Genomic DNA, 19,873 nt, shown 5'->3' with positions numbered 1-19,873 from the left:
ATGTTTCAATCAGCTTTATTAGCAGAACCCTTTGTAATTAAGCAGGGTTTGTGGTGCGCATGGCCGATGCAGATGTATACATTATAACCAAGGCAAAAACAGAACATATGTCCTCATAATAATCAAATATGAAACTGCAGGAAGACAAAAATATATAAAGGGGAACAATGGATTACTTACTGGAGATTTAAACTTTGGCTTTAAAGTTTTCATATTTTTGAGGACAAAATTACATTTAACCCTACAAAACGATGACAGCTTTCAGTATGTGCATACAAATATGCTATTTATTTATTTTGGAATAACTGAAGTTTTTTTTGTCTTTTAAAATTATGACTTTAAAAATAAGTAATATACCATCATTGGAATCTTTCTTTACATACAGTACAGCACAAATCCATTGATACCTGTAGCTTTCTACCATAATCAACCAGTACAGCTGACCAATCCAAAGCATTAAGAGTGTTTTACCATTTCTTTCAACAGTATTAACAGAAACTTTGTGAGCAAAATAGGTTATCAAGGATTGGTCATAGGTTACACCTGATTAATGCAACACAGTGGATCTCTCCCAACATGACTAAGAAATTCTCTAAGCATGCGCGTATGCCACACGCCTACAGTTACCTGATCTATATTAGTCTGCACCTCTGTCGTGCTCACATTTCTATAACCTGTCGATGTAGGTCATGATCTGCTGACTGTCGTGCTCACATTTCTATAACATCCCAGTTACTAGAGATGTAAAGATGTTGGATCATGATCTCATCTGTCTAGAGAGACATTTCTATAAAGTCGATGGTCATGATCACTCTGTCGTGAGAGACATTTCTATTAACCTGTTGATAAGTGTTGACCTATGTCAGAAGACATCAGTGTAACTATTGGACTCTGTCGTGCTCACATTCTAGCACAAGTGTAAAGATGTAGGTCATGATCTCTGCACCTCTGTCGTGCTCACATTTCTATAACCTGTCGATGTAGGTCATGATCTGCTTTTTCATGACATTCAAAGCATTTCCTCCATCTTTAATTAACTTTTACAAAATGAGAAACAAGCACATTGAGAGTGCTTAGGAGAACTAAGATTATATTACTGGGTTGTTTGGTTCTAGTTTTGTAAGAAAATAAAAAGTTAATTAAGGAATGATGGAAATGCATTGAAAGGCCTCCACAGCTCTAACGATGTCAGTTACAGCTGTGGTGGGGATGTATGCCTCACACATGTAATTGTGGAAGCATCACCTCTCAGAAATAAGGGCAGGGGTTTGCAATGATGGTGAGCTAGCAAATTTCCATTTGGTAAGAAATTGCTTGTGAAACTAAAAGAGAGAAAAGCGATATACTGGGAGAACTGGAAAACCCCCCCCCCAAAAAAAAGCCCAAACACCAAAAGCAATGGTAAATGTATTAGGGTAAACATCACTGGTAAAAAAGGGCTTCAGTCTCTTTGTGCAAGTACAGGAGTTCAAATTGTAATATACTGCTAGGATGGTAGCAAGCAAATAAATTAATAAATACATAATTAAAAAGTATATCTGTAGTGTATTAAATATTCAAATGAACCATTACCATTTAGTTTAGAATGCATACAAGTAAAACACAGACAATAAAAAATATTTTAAATTTTCCAATGCCATATTTCTCTGTTTCTCAGGAACCCAGGCCTTGTCATTTTTCCTGAACGCATGACCTTTTGTTTGTCTGGAGTTCCTCCTCAAAGTCTCTGTGATGCTTACCAAAGAAGCCGTCTAAAAATAACAAAACAAAAAGGGTATTATTAGTAGAACTCACGACAAATTCATCTGTCAATTACAAAATACAGTTTCTAATGAGTATCATTTTATATTACTCGGACCTACCAAATATTCAACAAGATTCTTAGTCCACAAGTCTGCGTCTGCCGTGTCAAATATCAAGATACTTGTTGCTATTAATTCTGTATATTTAATATTTCCTGTTCACCAGGATGAAACAGAATGTCACAAAGGGCTCAAGGAATGCAACCTCAGCTCAACAAGCTCCTTGGTTCCTCAAATGGGATCTGCACTTCCCCAGATACTGTAGTGCCTGAGTTTCTTCAGTATACATCACAGATTGAAACAAATAAGTTTTTCTAAACCCTAAATAAATAAATAAATAAATAAATAATAATTCAGGTAGCGTACAGGAGGCAGGTGTGTCTTCAGATATATGATCCTTCAGACAGGCGTAAGCGGTAGGCACATGCCACTGTTTGCATGCCCACATTATTAAGTATTTAGAACTAAAGCAGACCCATCGGGATGAATTTTCCACTTTCATGTCTTGTTAAGTTGTATAAAAATGCCTCTTTACAGTAAAATAGGTTAAACATCCTGGTTAAAGGAACATGCAGTACGAAAATAAATGTAACAGAAAATGGAAATATGGAACAGGTGTATTTACAGAAAGTGTGGTTTATTAAAGCATGTTTTTTTATTAAAATAAATCCGATAATTATAGCACAGTAGGACATAGGTAGGGGTCTACGTAAATCGCGGTAAATTTACGTATTTTTCACTGTTAGGTTGCGGAATAAAATTAGGATTTCACTGACATTTTGCAGACCTGTTTAAACATTAAATGAAACTAAGTAGACGGTATTTCAGAACACTATAAAGCCTAAAAATAGTGGTATTTGCTTCCTTACAAAAACAGGAGCAGCATCCCCCTGCAGTTGACTTGCCCATACATGAGACTGCACGTTCTGCATCCACTGAATTGGTGTTAAGGCAAAGCTTTGCCAAGTTATACAGATGTGGAAATTGATTAGAAAAACAGCCACAAAACTCGTACCCAAGGGCATCTGGCATACTTTAACAAAGGCAATGTATGCAGCACGTTCGTTGTTGTGTTATTTGTCCCATCCAATAATTTATTTTATTAGTACCGAGTCAAAATACAGAGAACATGGCTATTCGGGTCTACAATTCCAACTGCGTAAAAGTAAGCAGCAGGTTCATGCGAGGTGGCTGTGCTAGATCGTTTTAGTACTGATTTAACTTGCACACAGGAATACATTTTGTATGGGCTGACTTTCCAGTTTGGTTTCTGAAAGCTGTTTATTTTACGTTCTGTTCAGCAGCCTCTGTAGTAGTAGCCTTTTGTTTAATGTGTGATTCTGCAGCTAAATTGCGATCGATATTTTCTCCAGACACATTAAGATATGCAAAACAATTACTTCGAACTTTATGTACAGTTTCCTTGGAAATATTCTGAAACGATCATCAGCCGAAATATACTTTGCTTTTTTTGTCGTCCATTTCTAATATTTTACCTACAATGCTGAAAACTAGATTTTAGCAACCTAAATGCAGCACCAACTTTGTCCCACCCCCAACTGCACATTACAGGTCACAGAAAAGCAGTAAAGATGCACCGATAGGCTGATTAAAACTTTATTGTCATTTGAATAGTAAATAAGAACGTTAGCCACTTTAGAGAATTTTTTTTTTGTAAATGTCATTTGTGCATGTTTTTGTTTTTTGTTTGTTTTTTGCTTAAGAGCAATGCACACAGGACAGCGAAGGAATAATAAAGGGCTATCTACAGAAGGAAGTTACATAGTTTGCTTCACTTGTGTTGTGCAGTCGTTCATTTAAACAAGTTTTGTTTTCCTCTCCATACTTGTCCAGTTTGCATTGACCCCTAAAAGAGGTGAATTTCGCGTGACCCCTCAATTTCACGATTTCTACGAAATCCGTGAAATCGCGATTTAGGTAGACCCGTAGACATAGGTGTAACTCAGCTCGTTTTAAAATGGATGGAAGCAAGATTTATCAGAGCTTGGAAGTCGTGTTATTGTGGATGCCCGACGACTTTGTCCATCTCTGTCTTGGACTGTAAATGCAAAGCGAGTCATCACGGACAATGGTTACTACTGACTTGTCTACAACTCAAGATGGGTATAGAAATTTGCCAGCTGCCAAGGACTGTGACCACCCACCTTGTACCTCTTCGCTATGGGTCACTGTGAAGGCAGTGGAATATCTCCCAGTAAGATTGCAAAACTATGTGATCCAAGGCTTAAAAGTTTCAATATAAAACCAGAAAACTCACTAGCTTTGACGGTGGAGGTGTGCTGTTCTGTAACAGAGCTGGCCTCGGGATTCCTCTGCCACTGTAAAAGATGAGAAAACATGTTACTTCACAGGTATTTCATAGTTGTGCACTGTTATACTCATTCTGAATGCTGCACTTAAGCTACCATGTATCTTTATGAGCAAAGTTATTATCACTCACTGGAGAAGCATATAGCTTTATATACTTATATATACATATCTAAAATACTGTAAAAAGTCTATTTTTTAGGTATTTTTACCTAAAAAGAGGAGAGCAACACCGGTGTGACCTATAGACTTTTTCCTAAAATTGTTGTCTCAAAAAGGGGGGGGGGGGGGGGGGGGGCAACTTATACACTGGTGCGACTTATACACTCGTTTTTACAGTACATATTAGCACATGTTATTGGGAATATGATAAATTGGGTATATAAGGAGGTGCTTGTCTATCTGTCTTTATGTATGTAGCAATCTTACTAGTACATTTTCACATGCTGTGCATTGTGAGCGTATCCAGTTGTGATGAGACTTGGTTAGGACATTTTTTGTAAGTTACTGAGTCTCGTATGTATGTTGCAATTACATATTAACATGTAAATAGGGTGGATGTGCTTTTTCATAGTACCGATAGTTCTAATTTTGTATTTACAGTCAAGGTGCGGGACGCAAGTTCCAAAAACAATTTATTTATTTAGCTATTTAATTATTTAGTTACAATTATTTTACCAGAATCCTCAATAGACAAATGCTTCCTTAAATTTCAAGAAGATATAGTGATATGAAAACATTTTACATCATAGCTTTCTCCTTTGTAGTAATGTAGTGTGTACCTGAATCAAACACAAGTGATACTTTCTGTTTGCTGTTGAGTGGAGTCTGAAGGCATTATTCTATTCAGCACTTGACGACAGACCATGTTTTGGTCATGTGAAACTGCACTTGCCAACTCTGATTTCCATCTGAGAGTTTAATAATGCATAATAAATCTGTTCCAACTTGCCTACTGATTCATGCCATTATCACCTTGGTTACTGCTCTCTCATATAAGTTTCGAGCACTAAAATTAGCTCATGAGAATGGATATAAATATTTGAACTTGCACTGCTTTTACTTTGTTTTAAACTTACAGTAAACTTGTGAACACACTGCAGGCTGCCAAATTTCAGGTATGATATGTCAGCTTTCACTTTCTTAGAATCCAGATCTCCTGTGTAGATCTGTCTGATTCCAGCTCCCTTAATTAAAGGCACACATTCATCGCATGGGCATTTGGTTACAAAAATCATTGTCTTCTCATCCTCTTGGATTTCCTTACACCTGAAAAACACATAAAATACCATCAGTACCTTTTACTATAGAATTTACAGTGCACATGCCATAAATATCTGGAATCCACCACTGGCTTGCATGCTCTAGGAGCCAATGGCTCCAAGGTCAAAAAGATTGGTCACCAAATCCAGTTGTTGAGTGCCACTTTAGGAGCAAGTTGGTTGGCATCAGATTCAAATGCTTAAAATAAAACAACTTGTTAAGACATTAAAGTGATACTAAAACAATACCTTAATGTCTGTATTTACTTGCTTGTTCCAAACAATTTTTTTTTTCAGCAGTTGCTTCAGTAATGCATTGCTCTGGTTATCGTAGGTGTACACTTTCTAATTACAGTCCCAAGTACTTCAAAGCTTTCAGCTGTCACCATTCTTCAAATGTTCGGTTTGAGAAATAAACTGGTTTTCCCTGCAACAGCAGACCCTGCTTTAGTACAAAACTTCCAATACATTTACTGCTTTTCACTGTGGTAACATCTTGAATTGCTGTGCCTGCATTTTTGGCTGAAGAGATATCAGCTTATCAGTTTGAAAAATGCGGCATTCCGCCTTTTAAAAACAAATGTTAAAAGACAGACATCATAGGACTTATAAATACTGACAAATATTGTTAAAGGAGGGGCAGCACTTTGTGTTACAGGCACCAATGGCACCTAACCCCAAAAAAACATTTGCCAGCATTTAAAAAAAAAAAAAAAATTGTTAACATCTGGAGTATTTTGAATAAACGTTGTTGAAACAAATTACCAGGCAAAGTTTCACCAGCTCAGTTCTGAAGACTGCTTTCATTATCCCAAAAACGAAAGTCTGAGCCCTTAAAGCACACCCATACCATCCCGTCACTATTTCATCAGTGCTTATCTACACACTTTTTCAAGTATTGCTCACAACTCGTCAACTACTGTTTTTTCACACATGTTTTATTTTTGTAAATCTTGATTCTTCAATAGTTATAGATATGAATTGTATGACACATAATATATCACAGAATAACAGTAAACACTTATGGTGAAACACACTTTAAAATAAACTATATAAAACCCACCTAAGCACAAACACAGGCCACATTGTACTCATTCCTCTCATTATCACAGTAGATTATAATAAGTAAAATATGTTTAATTAACACAATCACCTTTATGGTTATTAAGTTATTTTGCAAATGAATGTAGTGTTCATTTGGAGTGTTACTTTATTTAAAACCTTGGAACACTGACATTCGTTTTTTTTTTTTAAATGATAAAAACATTGATTACATACAAGATAATAAAAACGTGAAGCAATCAGTTGCTTTGAAAAAGCTCAAACTTGTTCTGTGAAGCCCTCTGTAATAGTTTAAAACTATTAGATACATCACAGCCGGGATATGTCTGCTGTTCTTACCAGCAGATGCCACTATAGCCCGTCTAAGCCCAGCATACATATGGAAACATATTTGGGGAACATTTTCAAGCAGCACATTAAATTAAAACTACGGTACTCTCTGCTTTTCAAGTTGAGCAGACCTGGCTTGTCAGCTTAGATATCAATAAAGATAATGTATTTTAGCCACTGTCCAAACCATACCATCTTCAGTTAAACTTGCCATCTTACATAGCCAATTGATTAATGATGAGTCAAATGTTAAGAGTCTCTCTTGACTGGCCAGATACTTTAACCTCCTTAAAATAGAGCCAAGATTACTCTGGGAAACATTCCAGCATTTAGCATGAACGTGGAAACATTGTGTATGCTGGGCTTAAATTTCAAATCAGCACAGATCATCAAATTACTAAGCACAACCCAAAAAAACCTGTGTGCCAATGTGAATGTCTGTGCACGTTTCAGGGCGCAGTGTGCTGTGGTGACGAAGGTGTGCTGATTGAAGGGATGTAGTTAGGAGAGTGCACCTACCGGAATGTTATGGCATTCTGTTCAGCGTGGATGATGTATCTAAACTTCCGTATTTCTCTGTCTTTCTGTCTATCGTCCATTTGAGGAAAGTCTGCGTATTCTGAGCCCACTGGGTAGGCATTGTAACCGCAGCCAATCAAATACATGGCCCCTGTCTCATCGCAGTTACTCTGGAAGAAACAACCACAGACATTCATGTTTCTGTGAATAAGTTCTAAAAACAAGGTTTTTTTTTTTTTTTTTTTAATTTAGTAATTTTTTTTTTTTTTTTCTTTTTAAATTGTTTTAGGCTCAGCTCACCACTATCACCCCATCGATGACTCGGGAGCGATGAAGATGAACACACGCTGTTCTCCGAAACGTGTTCCGTCAGCCAACTGCTTCTTTTCACTCTGCAGGCCCGCCATGCAGCCAACCCAGAGCTACAGCGTTGGAGGACAACACAGCTCAGGGCAGCTTACAGGCAATCCCGCAGGCGCCCAGACAATCTACAGGGGTCACTGGTGTGCGGTGAGCCAAGGATACCCTGGCCGACCTAAGATCCCCCCTGGGCAATGTATCCCCCCTACCCTATTTAAACATCACTTTATTACTTTGGTTTATTTCATTCTGTTTGTGTGATGACACTGTGCTGGTAGCACTACAGCATCCAAATGTACAAATTAATGCATGTTTAGGAGTTTTTATTTTGCTTATTGGAGTATCTAATGTGTAACTACAGAAAAAAATGTAAAATGGTTAATATAACACAGTTAGTACATTTAAAAAAAAAGCAGTAGTTCAGAATTATATTTAATAATAATAATTGTAATTCTAATCATTAGAATTATAATAGTTTTCTAAACAAAATTAACACTGAAGAACTATAAACCTCTTTATAACAAGAACTTTTTTTTGTGCAATTTTCACAAAACTAAAAGAACCTTAGTGATGCTGATGTATTAGCAGCCATTAAATTAGATGAAATAGACACAGCAAAATGATCTAAAGTTAATTGTGAACACTAAACACCATTAAAGGGGAGTTATAGTATACATATGATCCCTCAGTACTGATGATCCCTCAATACTTACAGACTTCCCTTCTGCCCAAATGACAGCACCGACTCCTGTCTTAGGGTCCTCTGCAAAGCAAAGTTACAGTTCTGAGTAACATATAGAAGAAACTATTGTTGTTAGTAATGTGCCATGCAGGGATTTAGTTTTGTACTGAGGGAGGACATGGCCTCTCAGATCAGTATCTGTGAACCACACAAACTGGGCTGTAAAAAAAAGACTCCTATTACATAAGCAGATGGAGCCACTCCTGCTTTCACCATGAGCTTATTTAGATAAACCTGATCTTATTTAATGCAGCAAGCATTAGGTTCACCTATTTACACCTCCACTGGTTTACTGTGATAGTGAATGATAAACATACAAGAAAGGGATAGGGCTGTTTTGGACAAATCAACCCAATACAAGCTTTATAAAAGCATGGTCCACCTGCACTTGTGTTTTATCAAAATGTAATCATTATTAGCTTTGAGCATGACTTATACGATTAGACAGGACTCAGTATGCCATCAAGACTAAAGACTAACTCCAGTGCAGGGAGCACACAAACGAAAGACTCTTTATTTAGGTCTCAATGGAGTGGATTTTCTACTTTATTATTAAGATGTGTTGAAAAGGTCTATTTATTTAGTTTACAGGACAAACAATATTAATACAAATGTAGATTACTGTAAGTTTGGAGCCCAATGTCACTTTTCGCAAGAAGAAGTTTGCTTTAATGAATAAAATAACACTTGAAATTTATGAAACTGTCCCTTTCTGTTTTAATGAAACCACATTTTATTGTCTTTGTTTATTATTTTAATACTGTTTTAACCTACTGTTGAGTGTTGCATATTTACCTAGAACTATGTTATACAATTGAAGAAAATTACTCAAATTAAGAAAATATATTACATTTGGGCTCTTTCAGAAAAAGGACAGATTTTTTTTTTTATAACACCCCCCCCCCCCCCCCCCCCCCCCCCCCCCCCCCCCCCCCCCCCCCCCCCCCCAAAAAAAATATAGCAATTAAAAGGCATCTCACCAGTTCGGTATGCCAGCAGTTTGGCCTGTACCATGCAGTGCCTGGCAGTGCCCTGTGATAAACCTTGGTCACGGTCTTCATCACCTAGCTGAGTATCTCTGCAGTGAAATCCATATCCTGCACAGTCAGGTAAACTGGAGTCCACTGTGGCTAAAAGGAGGATCAGATCTTTCATGTTCTGCCGTAAGCTGGTGAAATAAGGATTCTCACAGAAGTTCTCCAAGCCCATGTTCATTAAGATGCCCTTGTGTGCCTCCTCGTTAGAAACCAAGAAGACTTTCTCGTATTCCTTCAGCCTTTGCTTTCGGTACTCAATGAAGAACTCTTCCAGTTGGAAAGTGGGGTCCAGGCACATTTTTTGCAGGAAGTCACATTTCATGGAGGTTTCCTCCACAAACTGGTTCATGTTGAAGGCTAGAGGCTGGAGGAGGACGCACACGTGAGGTCGGCTGTTAGACTTGAGCCGTTCCGCAGCGCTGGCATCAAGCTTGGCGTCGGGGCTGCTGCTGCTACTCACCGTCTCGTTCTGCAAGAGGCTCATTTCTGGATCAGCGGGCCAGTAGGATATCTTGTTTACCCCAGCTAGAAATGGAAAAAAGAGAGTTGGACTTCATGCTTCGATTATTTTATTAATTAATTTAAGAGACCAACAGGATCGTACAGTGCCTATTCTTAACATTCCATCTGTGTGGGACTGGAAGAGAAATAGCAATGCACTGCATACCTCTCCATTAGATTCAATGCACTTTGAATTCAATTTGAATGGATAAGAGACTGTTCAGAATGCTAAATGTGTCAACTGATCTACACTGTGGCAGATGTAAATGCCACAGTAGGGGAGTATTTTTGTCTTTTTAAAAAGGATGTTAAATGCCAAATGTGTACCTCTGTTTAATATTTAAAAGAAGTCTGTATTTATATAAATATATATTTAAATTATCTAAATTATCCAAATAACATCCATATACAGTGCTCCCCTTTATATACCATAGATCATGGCATTCTTCTTGACTGCCTTCAGAAGTATGCTGGGATCTTTGGAACCTGTCTCTCCTGGATGTGCTCTTACCTATCAGGAGATATGCAGTCTGTTTTCTATGTTTTATGCTGTGGTGTTGCAAACCCAGTCACTTGTGGTGTTCCCCAAGGATCAGTTCTTGTTCCCCTTCTCTTCAATATCTACATGCTTCCCTTGGGTCACCTCATCCGCCAAGGCAGCCTCATGTTTCACTCCTATGCTGACGTCACCCAGCTACTTAAAACTCGACCCTGAAGCCCCTCTGCCATGGTCCGGCTCTCTGCTTGCATTCAAGACATCGAGGCCTGGATGTCTGCCAATTTTCTTCAGCTGAACACTAGCAAATCTGAACTCCTTCTAGTAGGATCTAAAACTCAACTTAAGAATCTCAATATAGCTGCCCTGAACCTCGTTAACTGTCTGCTGCTGCCTTCCCCCACAGTACAAAGCCTTGGTGTACTTCTTGACAGCAACCTCTCCTTTGATGCCCACATCTTCTCCATGGTCAACTCTTCCTTCTACCATCTTCAAAACATCTCCAAAGTCTGTCCCTACCTTTCGCTCCCAGATGCGGAAATACTTGCAATTGTCTCCTCTCGACTACTGCAACTCTCTATATGGTGGTCTCCCGGCACGCACCATAAACCGGCTGCAGCTATTTCAGAGTGTCGCTGCCAGGATGCTTACCAGATGTAAAAAACATAATCACATCACCCCCCCCCCCACCTTGCCCAGCTACATTGGCTACCTGTAAAGTTCAGGATTACTTTCAAAACTCTCCTGCTCACCTACAATGCCCTTCATCACATAGGTCCAGAGTACCTCCTCAACCTGCTGACCGGCTATGTCCCTACCCACAAACAGAGGTCCTCCGACTCTGGCCTGCTTGTTATCCTCAAGCAAAAGTGCACCACACTTGGAGAACACTTGTTCAGCTTCACGGCTCCGACTCTTTGGAACTCTCTCTTCCAGCTTTGGTGCGTGAAGCTCCCACTGTCGCTCGCTTAAATTAACTCACAAGACCCACCTGTTCTCTCTTGCTTTCCATGCTCTTAAAGTCTGATATCTGCTATTAGCTGCTGTGTTGTTGTTACTATTTCATGTATTATGTTACTATCATGTATTATGTAATAGAACATACTGGTACTGTGAATGCTGTGCTGAAAAGTAAGTAAACACAATCAATCAAAATCTTATTTTTTGCTCTCTTGTAAAATCATGGAAATGTCACTTATGCCCCTCTGGTTCTGAGCCCTCACATTGTATTTAAAGTATTATGGATTTTCTTGTTACTGCATCTTGTAAAGCGCTTGATCTGGGCCACTATGAAAGGCGCTATATAAAATAAACATTGATTGATTGATTATAAAAACGTCTAAGCTTTTCCCTTGTGTAGAAGAACTTATATTAAAGCCATGGTGTTCTTTGTTACTGTACAGTAATTAAACTAAATGTGGAAAATGGGTCTCCTCAGGTCACCTCTAAGAAAAACGAAACCGAGCACACACCTTCCAAGAAACCTTAGAGGCAACACAATAACCTTAAAAGGTCAGGAGTGCCGAAAATGTTTATTTTAAATGTGAAATAACAACTGAATTCACGTGCCACGTGCCAGCAAAGCAGATTCACTCCTGCAGGCATGGCTCTCCTTTGTTTTGTCAACAAAGATCACAGATTTGACAAGTTGAGCAACTTTACAACATTAGGATCAAGAACAGATGTGGTTAGTTGCAAACAAATTAACAAACACTTGAAATATAATAAAATAAAATAAAAAGTTGCATTTTAAATTCTGGTAAAGTTTAGTTAGGTTAACGTGATTTAAAGCCGAACTTATTGCTACACTAACTATTTCCTATACAACTGCTTTCGAGTAGCAGGGCAAGGCTCTACATTAGCGCCATTGTTTCACAGCTGCTGTTTTGTCGATATCTAGAATCTGATGAATTTTTGCTACTGCTACACCTACAGAATAGTAAATATGATTCACTGGGTCATTGGGCCCCACTAACAAAACAGTTAAGCAGTGTTTAAAGAAACATTTTGTTAAGGACTCTCATTTTAAAAGCACTGTTAAGCCAAAGAATATTTTCTTAAATAACCTTTCTTAAAGCCACAAAGTTTTGTGAATAAGGCTGATTGTTTCTTTCCACTTAGTTTTATGAAAGGCAAAACTGGTTGTGACTTTCACAATTGTTCCTATTACATTTGCTTCTCGATTTCGATGTGCCTGTTTGCTTTGTTACCAACATCAATGTGCTGTAGGCTTTATGCTATCATCTCAGGCTGTCACTCATACAAACAGAATATTTGGTGCTGGGAGTCGGAGTTGCTGTGGAAGCTACTGTAAAATATGTCTGACAGTAAGCCAGTCAAAGTTGTAGTCAATATTAATGAACAGGCATCACAAAAGAACTTAAAGGTTTGGAAACGCTGTTGAATCTTAATAAAAAGGCATATTTTTTAGTTCAAAATAGCCGCTAGAGGTATAAGGGAGTTCACCTTTAAAAGATGGAAATCCATTATAAAGTACATGAGTCTCCTGTCGTACACAGTTTTCAATGCTTACCAGCATACAGCTTTGTTGGACCATTATATAACAATACTCACCGTTTACAACCATTTTCAGACAAGAAGAGCAAGGCTTTCTGGAGAAGTAAAGATCACATCCCTTCAGCCGAGATCCATGTTTGATAACAGCTATTTGGCCTGCATGCAGTTCCGAGCTGGAGCAGTGCAATCCAGTGATTTTTCTATTGTGAACGATAACCAGGCCGGTTCTTTTCACCTAGAGAAACAGCATTCATTCATGAGAGCCGCAAGTCAGCATGCTGCATTTAATGACTGGAGAGAAAACAGTTGTGTCCCCTTCTTGTACAGCACAGAGCGATCTTTAGCAGAAATATTTCCAATCTTTGATACAGCTGGTGTCTTTTTCATTGAAGACATTTTATAAAGAAATCATGCAAACTCTAGGCAGTGTGTTCTATCATTTACCTGAAGCAAACTAAACCGGCTGCCAGGTTCCACAATGCAGTATAACAGAATGCAGACGCACATTTTTTGAATGAGGACCCTAACAATTTTGCACAGATGACTGAATTTTGGAAACAAATAAAACAATCTGGCACTAATTATTATATTATACTCTGGAGTACTGTAGCAAGACTGTCATTTAGGAAAACCTGTCTTGAATTGTGTGGCGAATAATAATATGCATGCTTCTTAAACTGTTTATGGCATAGAAAAATAATAAGGACCCTCAATGAAACAATGGTTGTGCAGTCTCCAGTAACCCTGCTTCTTTTGCCCACAAGGAATGGTTAAGAGGGAAGAAATGGTCAGCTAAATGGTCAAACAATGTGGAGCTAAGCCATTCATAGCCTTCTAGATAAGTAACTAGACTTCAAATATGTATCTCACAGGCAAACAATGCAAATAAAACATTAGCAATGTTCTGACTTCCTCATGATGTGGTTCAAACATGGCAGCAGCATTTTACTGCTGCAGGGCTCCACTTTTACAATTTTTGTAAGATTACAAAATGAAGTTTGCTGAACATTTCGTATGGGCTTCAAAAGGTTAATTCGTGATCAAAGATGTCTAACATCTGGTTTTGAGATCACACTGGTCAGAGATCAAATTAATATGAAGAATGATTTCCAAAGAGATTACAATAGCCTAGAATTAGAGGCTCGGTTTTATCAGAATTGCAATTCATCAATTTCTTTATATCCAATACACAGGCAAGCAAGCTTTGTGGTAGAAGAAACAGTACATACTAGAGGTGCTAAGTTGAGCCCAGGGGCGCTGGAACTAGGGGTGCTGGGGGTGCGGCAGCACCCCCTGGCATTGCATGGCTTCCATCATATACAGGGGTTACAGTTTTGTTCAATGGCTTTCAGCACCCCCACTTTAAAAATCGAGCCCACCAAAATCAGCATGATTCAGATCCAGGTATCTAAAGGTAAAATCCATGAAAGACTAGTAAATCAGGCTAGTGCTTCATCTTGATCATTGGAAAATATATTAAATATACAATTTACTGTTAGGCAGTATCAACGTCAATGAATGTTTAATGGTGGTAAACACTGTATAAAGGGCCGTTCATACAACACGCGGCGCACAGGAGATAAAATATTTTCGACTTTCGCCGTGCCGCACCTCGCCGTGACATAAACCACTAGCAACCAATCAGGAGAAAGTAAGAAGGCTCCTTTGCGAGGAAGAAAGAAAAAAAAGTACAATGGAGGAAAAGCTCAGGGTTCTGATTTCTGATTTTCCAAAGCTGTATAATACAACATTAAGTAGGTCTGAAATCTGCCTTCATCAAAACAGAGATCTACTATCAGCCAATGATATTTGCTGTACCTTTTCTTTTCTTGGTGATGTCATGGCCCCACAGCGATCTTACTTTTTTTTTCTTTCTCCGGTAGAGCAGGGTGATCGCAATTATCTGTTTTTGTCTGCTGTTCATTGTTCCAGGGATTGTGTTGTTAGATGCACAGTACCACTGATTTTTGCTTCGTTACAGTCCACCTCCCCCACCCCCCAAAAAAACAGAAAAACATTTGATATGATGGGATGGCAATAGTTGCATTTTTTAATCATGAGTATAATGCTCAATAATCAATGCATAATGATGCCTTTAACTTTATTTTATTTTAAACAACACAATCGTCTGATATTTTGGGTAATTGGGGAGGGATTAAGATGGTGTGTTGTGTGTGGTTAAAATTAGGTTTTATAATATATATATATATATATATATATATATATATATAATATATATATATATATATATATATATATATATATATATATTTTGGGCCGCGGCCCCGGCTCTGAGCTAATATATATATATATATATATATATATATATATATATAAATCTATATATATATAATATAGTATATATATATACACTGAGTGTACAAAACATTAGGAACACCTGCTCTTTCCATGAAATAGACTGACGAGGTGAATCCAGGTGAAAGCTATGATCCCTTATTGATGTAACCTGTTAAATCCACTTCAATCAGTGTAGATGAAGGGGAGACAGGTTAAAGAAGGATTTTTAAGCCTTGACACAATTAAGACATGGATTTAAGAGCCTTTGAACAGGGTATGGTAGTAGGTGCCAGGCACGCCGGTTTGAGTGTGACAAGAACTGCAACGCTGCTGGATTTTTCATGCTCAACAGTTTCCTGTGTGTACCAAGGATGGTCCACCACCCAAAGGACATCCAGCCAATGGCAGGCCAGTGGTCGAAAATGGCTCATTGATGAAAGAGGCCTGTGGAAGAGCAAAGCTCTGCCTTTTTTAAATTGGCAGGGATGGGGTTAACTTCCCCTACCTGCCTTGGTTCATTGTGTTCAGGTGGCTGGGGTTGATTAGATGATTAGTTTAATTAACGATCAATCAGCGCCCAGCCACCTGACATAAAAGGAGGCCTCTGCTTCTCATTTGGAGAGAGGGAGCTGAGGAAGCAGGTTGTTTTTTTTTTTTTGGTTGTTTAGAAAGTTTGAATCCAGTGAAGGCATTGCCCAGCCTGGAAACTGTTATTTTTGTAAGTTTTGCTTTTTATCTTTTTTGTGTTTAAATTGCTTTGTTTTGGCCCTTGTGCCCTTTCATTTTTGTGTTTATTTATAATAAAATAGTTATTTTTTTGAACTGCAGTCTGTCTCTGGGCCTCTTTCCACTCGCCAGCCTGCCACAAGGCCAAAGGAGGCTGACACGAATTGTGCAGAGCAACAGACGGGCTACAGTTAGTCAACTGACAGTCCAGTACAACATTGGTGCCGAAAGACCCAGAAAAGAATGCACAACTTGTCGTACCTTGACGTGAATGGGGTATGGCTGCTGACGACCAAACAGAGTTCCATTTCTTTCAGCAAAACACAAGAAACTGCGGTTGCAGTGGGCTAAGGAATGAAAACACTAGACACTGCAGGATTGGAACAACATTGCCTGATCTGATGAATCCCGGTTCCAGTTGTTTCACGCTGATGGGAGGACTAGGGTATGGAGATAAAAGTCCATACCCTCTTGATAAAAGTGCAGCAACATTTGAAGGCCACAGGATATCTGAAGATCATTGCCAATCAGGTGCATCCCTTCATGGCAGCAGTGTATCCATGTGCTAATGGATTTTTTTCAGCAGGATAATGCCCCATGCCACAAGGCTAGGATTGTCCAGGAATGGTTCCACGAACATGACAGTGAATTCAGCTTACTGCGGTGGCAATCCCAGTCACCACACTGCGGCAGGCGGAGAGCTGCAAAGACTCCCCGGTTCAATGGGAAAGCGAACCGGGTAGCATTCCATGTCCAGTTCAATCTGGTGGCCCGACTGGAAAGAACATTGGGTCTGTCGGCCGACGGAGCGCAGCCACTGAAACACCCCCACCCCCACCCCCGACTCGTCAACTGCGGCTGATCCCTGTTCGGGCCCCAGCGGTGTGTAGCAAGAGGAAGCGGCCGTCCCAATGATCGCCCCGACTTCTCCCCCCTCAACAGGAGCAGCCTCCTGCCGAATTCCTGTCACCGTCCAGCCTGCCACCATCTGTTCCTAGGCTCCGAAGAGGGAGGAAGTGGCGCATGAGACAGCAGACCAGCGGCTGAACAGAGTGACTAGGATGGACTCTTACCCCCTGTGTACGCCCTGCCAAACCAGGAGGCAGTGACGGTAGCAGAGGCACTGCTGGAGGAGTTCGTATGCCAGTACGGGGCCCCCCTGTAGTCCCTGGTCATAGCAGAGATGTGCCTTCGGCTGGGGATCCACAAATCCCAGACCACTCCACTACATCCTCAAAGCGATGGATTGGTGAAGCGGTTTAACCTGACGTTGGCAACCCAGTTGGCCATCACCACCGCCAAGCACCAGATGGATTGGGACTCGCAGCTGCCCCTGGTCCTCCTGGCGTGCTGGTCTATGGTGCAGGAATCCATCAACTGCACCCCGGCCCTGCTGATGATGGGTAGGGAGCTGAGGACCCCAGCCACGTTGGTGTTCGGCCGGCCACCTGACACAGAGGTACTTCTCCCTGGACCCGAGTATGCCCGTAGGCTCCAGGACAAGCTGGACACTGCCCACGACTTTGCCCGAGTGCAACTCCAGGCAGCAGGCTGCTGCCAGAAACTGAACTATGACACTCGGGTGAAGGGGAGGGCGTTTCGGGCAGGGGAGCTGGTTTGGATATTCCAGACCCAACGCAAGCGGGGCCGTTGCCCGAAACTGTGGATGGGGCCCTGTCAGGTGTTGGAGCCTCTGGGAGAGGTAATCTACCGGGTCCAGATTCTCCGCGGTGGCTGGAGGGTGGTGCTCGGCTTGCTCCCTACTGTAGGCCGGCCAGCGATGTGCAGGGGACCTTGGACGCACCTGCTGGTCAACTTGGCAGCCTGCCTGCCGGAGCCACCCCACCAGTGGACTCTCCCAATCAGACAGCTACCCTGCAAGGAGCTGTTACACCAAGGCCACTGAGGGGGAGAACCAGACCCCGCCATTTCCTAGATTGAGGAGCCTCTCGGGAAGACAAGGACTAGAGGGGGGGGTGGGGCTGTATAATGGCGGGTGCTGCCCACTTCTCCTAGCAGGGACTTTTCAGGATCCCTGGGCTGGGGAATTTCCTCACAGCTGCCAGGCAGGGACTTTCCAGGATCTCTGGGCTGGGGAGTTTCCCATCGCCATCTGCCTGTACTTTCCCTCACCAACTGTCAGGCAGGGTATTTCCAGCCATGCGCGGGTTGGCTGGGGCAGGCACTGCCTCCCTCCAGCTCCCCTATAAAAGGGGCTGTGAGCAGGACCTCAGGGTTAGCCTGGAGAAGAAGGAACTGTTACAATAATCTGGATTGTTTAAACTGGTTATTTTGTTCGATTTATTTGTGTGAGAATAAACCAAGTATTTACTTTAAGCAACTCTGTTTTATGTCCTTCTTGACATCGCTACATTGGTGACAGAAGTCACCACATTGGTGAATGTTTAGTTCAATACTTTAAATATATATATATAAGCTTTGTATCTTCTGTATAAAAACAGTCTTCCCTTCCCACTGACATTTACTGTTTTTTGCTTCTACATGCCCCCCTGATGTAACAACAGACCGCCCACTGACTTTCCCCTGCCACGTTCGGTGTGAACAGTGGTCTGTGGCGACTGCAGAGCGACGCGCAAGGAGGCGGCATGCACACCGCATCCAGTGTGAACGCCCCTTTACTCACTGTGCTGTAAATGAGTACTGTTGGGCTGTTGAGCATTTACAAAAAATAATAAAATCAAGAGGTGCCAGGCAAGAAAAGAGGATCTGTGGGAAAGCAGCAGTTGCCTTTACAACATTGCTTTAATCGTGTACAAACATCTCCTAGTAAGAGATTTCTAACTGTTACCTGTTGTCTGTCATTTTCTTTCTCCGCTCTTGTCATTGGGAAAAGCTCCATCCAGAGACTTAACAAAGTGAACAAGTTCACTTTTGAAAGCCTTGGGCTGTGACCTGAAAGAAAAAGAAAATACACAATATAAAGCATAGTGTGAAACCTGCAGAAAAGCCTGATGGAGCATAGACCACAATGAATGTCAGCACCAAATTCAATGTGCCAACGATAATGACAGTAACCACTGGCAAGATATTTAGTAATACACAGATCATAGTGTGGGTAAGCATTGTTTCTATACAGAGACAATCTATTGATCTATCCCAATACTTTTATCAAGTACTGTATACACAAATGATGAAATGGTACCCACTACCAACATGATATTGAACAGTTTCTTTCTTGTGTGTTAATTATACAAGCGCCAGATCCTGTTGCATTATTTACAGTGAACAGGTTGACAGCTACCATTCACTCAGTTTCACTTCGTACACCTGTGCCTGATAGGTCTCGGGTTCTACCGACAAACTGACAGACTGCTATTATTAACCATGGCGTTGTGTCAGTGTCTAACCAGAAGCCGCTCAAAAACACACACGTTACAATGGAATGTGATGACGTTTTCCACAGCAGCTGTTATTTCAATGAACTGCACAGGTAAAACGAAAAAGTTAGTTTTATCACCCAGCGCCATATAGCATAGCACAGTAAGTACCGGTAACTGGCAAAACCTTACAGCTGATTTGTCTACGATTGCTTTATTTGTCCTATCGGTTATTTATGCCTTCGGTTTTTTACTAGGCAATAGTACTGATAAATTGCGAACGTTTCGTGTTCATTCAAGCAGCAGGCTTGTTCATCACTCACTTACCTTGCATACTGTGATCGGTTTGTGTGCTGACTTCTTGGTTGGTAACAGCATTGAAAGAATGATCTCTACCTCTGTTTTCCTCTGGGTCTATTTTCACTTGAAAGCTGTTGTTGGCAGCCATTAACTGCAAAAGCAACTACAATACGTACCCTGTACATTCACGACTGATCGACTGCCTGCAATCTCTCTGTGACAACTTCTGTCATGTCGTTTGACAGTAGGCGTGGC

At 40.5% G+C, this 19,873-nt stretch overlaps 1 protein-coding gene across 3 annotated transcripts; it reads right to left on the bottom strand.

Annotated features, from left to right (window-relative positions):
- Positions 1 to 948: 948 nt before the first annotated feature.
- LOC121327466 (cytidine and dCMP deaminase domain-containing protein 1-like) lies at positions 949 to 19,852 on the bottom strand. 3 transcript variants are annotated; one of them, XM_041271530.1, is made up of 9 exons: positions 19,646 to 19,852; positions 18,790 to 18,893; positions 13,014 to 13,191; positions 9,386 to 9,967; positions 8,377 to 8,426; positions 7,304 to 7,473; positions 5,210 to 5,399; positions 4,081 to 4,141; positions 949 to 1,751 (listed from the first exon to the last, which is right to left on the bottom strand). In XM_041271530.1, the coding sequence occupies exons 1-9, from the start codon at positions 19,764 to 19,766 to the stop codon at positions 1,672 to 1,674; spliced, it is 1,536 nt and encodes a 511-aa protein (XP_041127464.1). In that variant the 5' UTR covers positions 19,767 to 19,852; the 3' UTR covers positions 949 to 1,671. The 3 variants fall into 3 exon arrangements, 2 of the variants coding, with proteins under 2 accessions (XP_041127464.1, XP_041127465.1); XM_041271531.1 differs by lacking the exons at positions 18,790 to 18,893; positions 19,646 to 19,852 and adding an exon at positions 14,775 to 15,010; XR_005951574.1 differs by lacking the exons at positions 949 to 1,751; positions 4,081 to 4,141 and adding an exon at positions 5,642 to 5,819 and having other exon boundaries at positions 5,311 to 5,399.
- Positions 19,853 to 19,873: the final 21 nt, after the last annotated feature.

The sequence above is a fragment of the Polyodon spathula genome, chromosome 15 (assembly GCF_017654505.1).
Source record: "Polyodon spathula isolate WHYD16114869_AA chromosome 15, ASM1765450v1, whole genome shotgun sequence".
Classification (NCBI taxonomy): Eukaryota; Metazoa; Chordata; class Actinopteri; order Acipenseriformes; family Polyodontidae; genus Polyodon; species Polyodon spathula.
The sequence above is the reverse complement of the archived record's forward strand: the minus strand, read 5'-3'. Positions and strand labels throughout refer to the sequence as shown.

Excerpts from the sequence above, each read along its gene's own strand:
- LOC121327466 (XM_041271530.1), bottom strand. The coding sequence starts at position 19,766 with ATGGCTGCCAACAACAGCTTTCAAGTGAAAATAGACCCAGAGGAAAAC. Across the intron at positions 8,427-9,385 it reads ACTGCTGGCATACCGAACTG|AGGACCCTAAGACAGGAGTC; the intron begins GTGAGATGCCTT and ends TTTGCTTTGCAG. Across the intron at positions 7,474-8,376 it reads TTTGGGCAGAAGGGAAGTCT|AGTAACTGCGATGAGACAGG; the intron begins GTAAGTATTGAG and ends TGTTTCTTCCAG.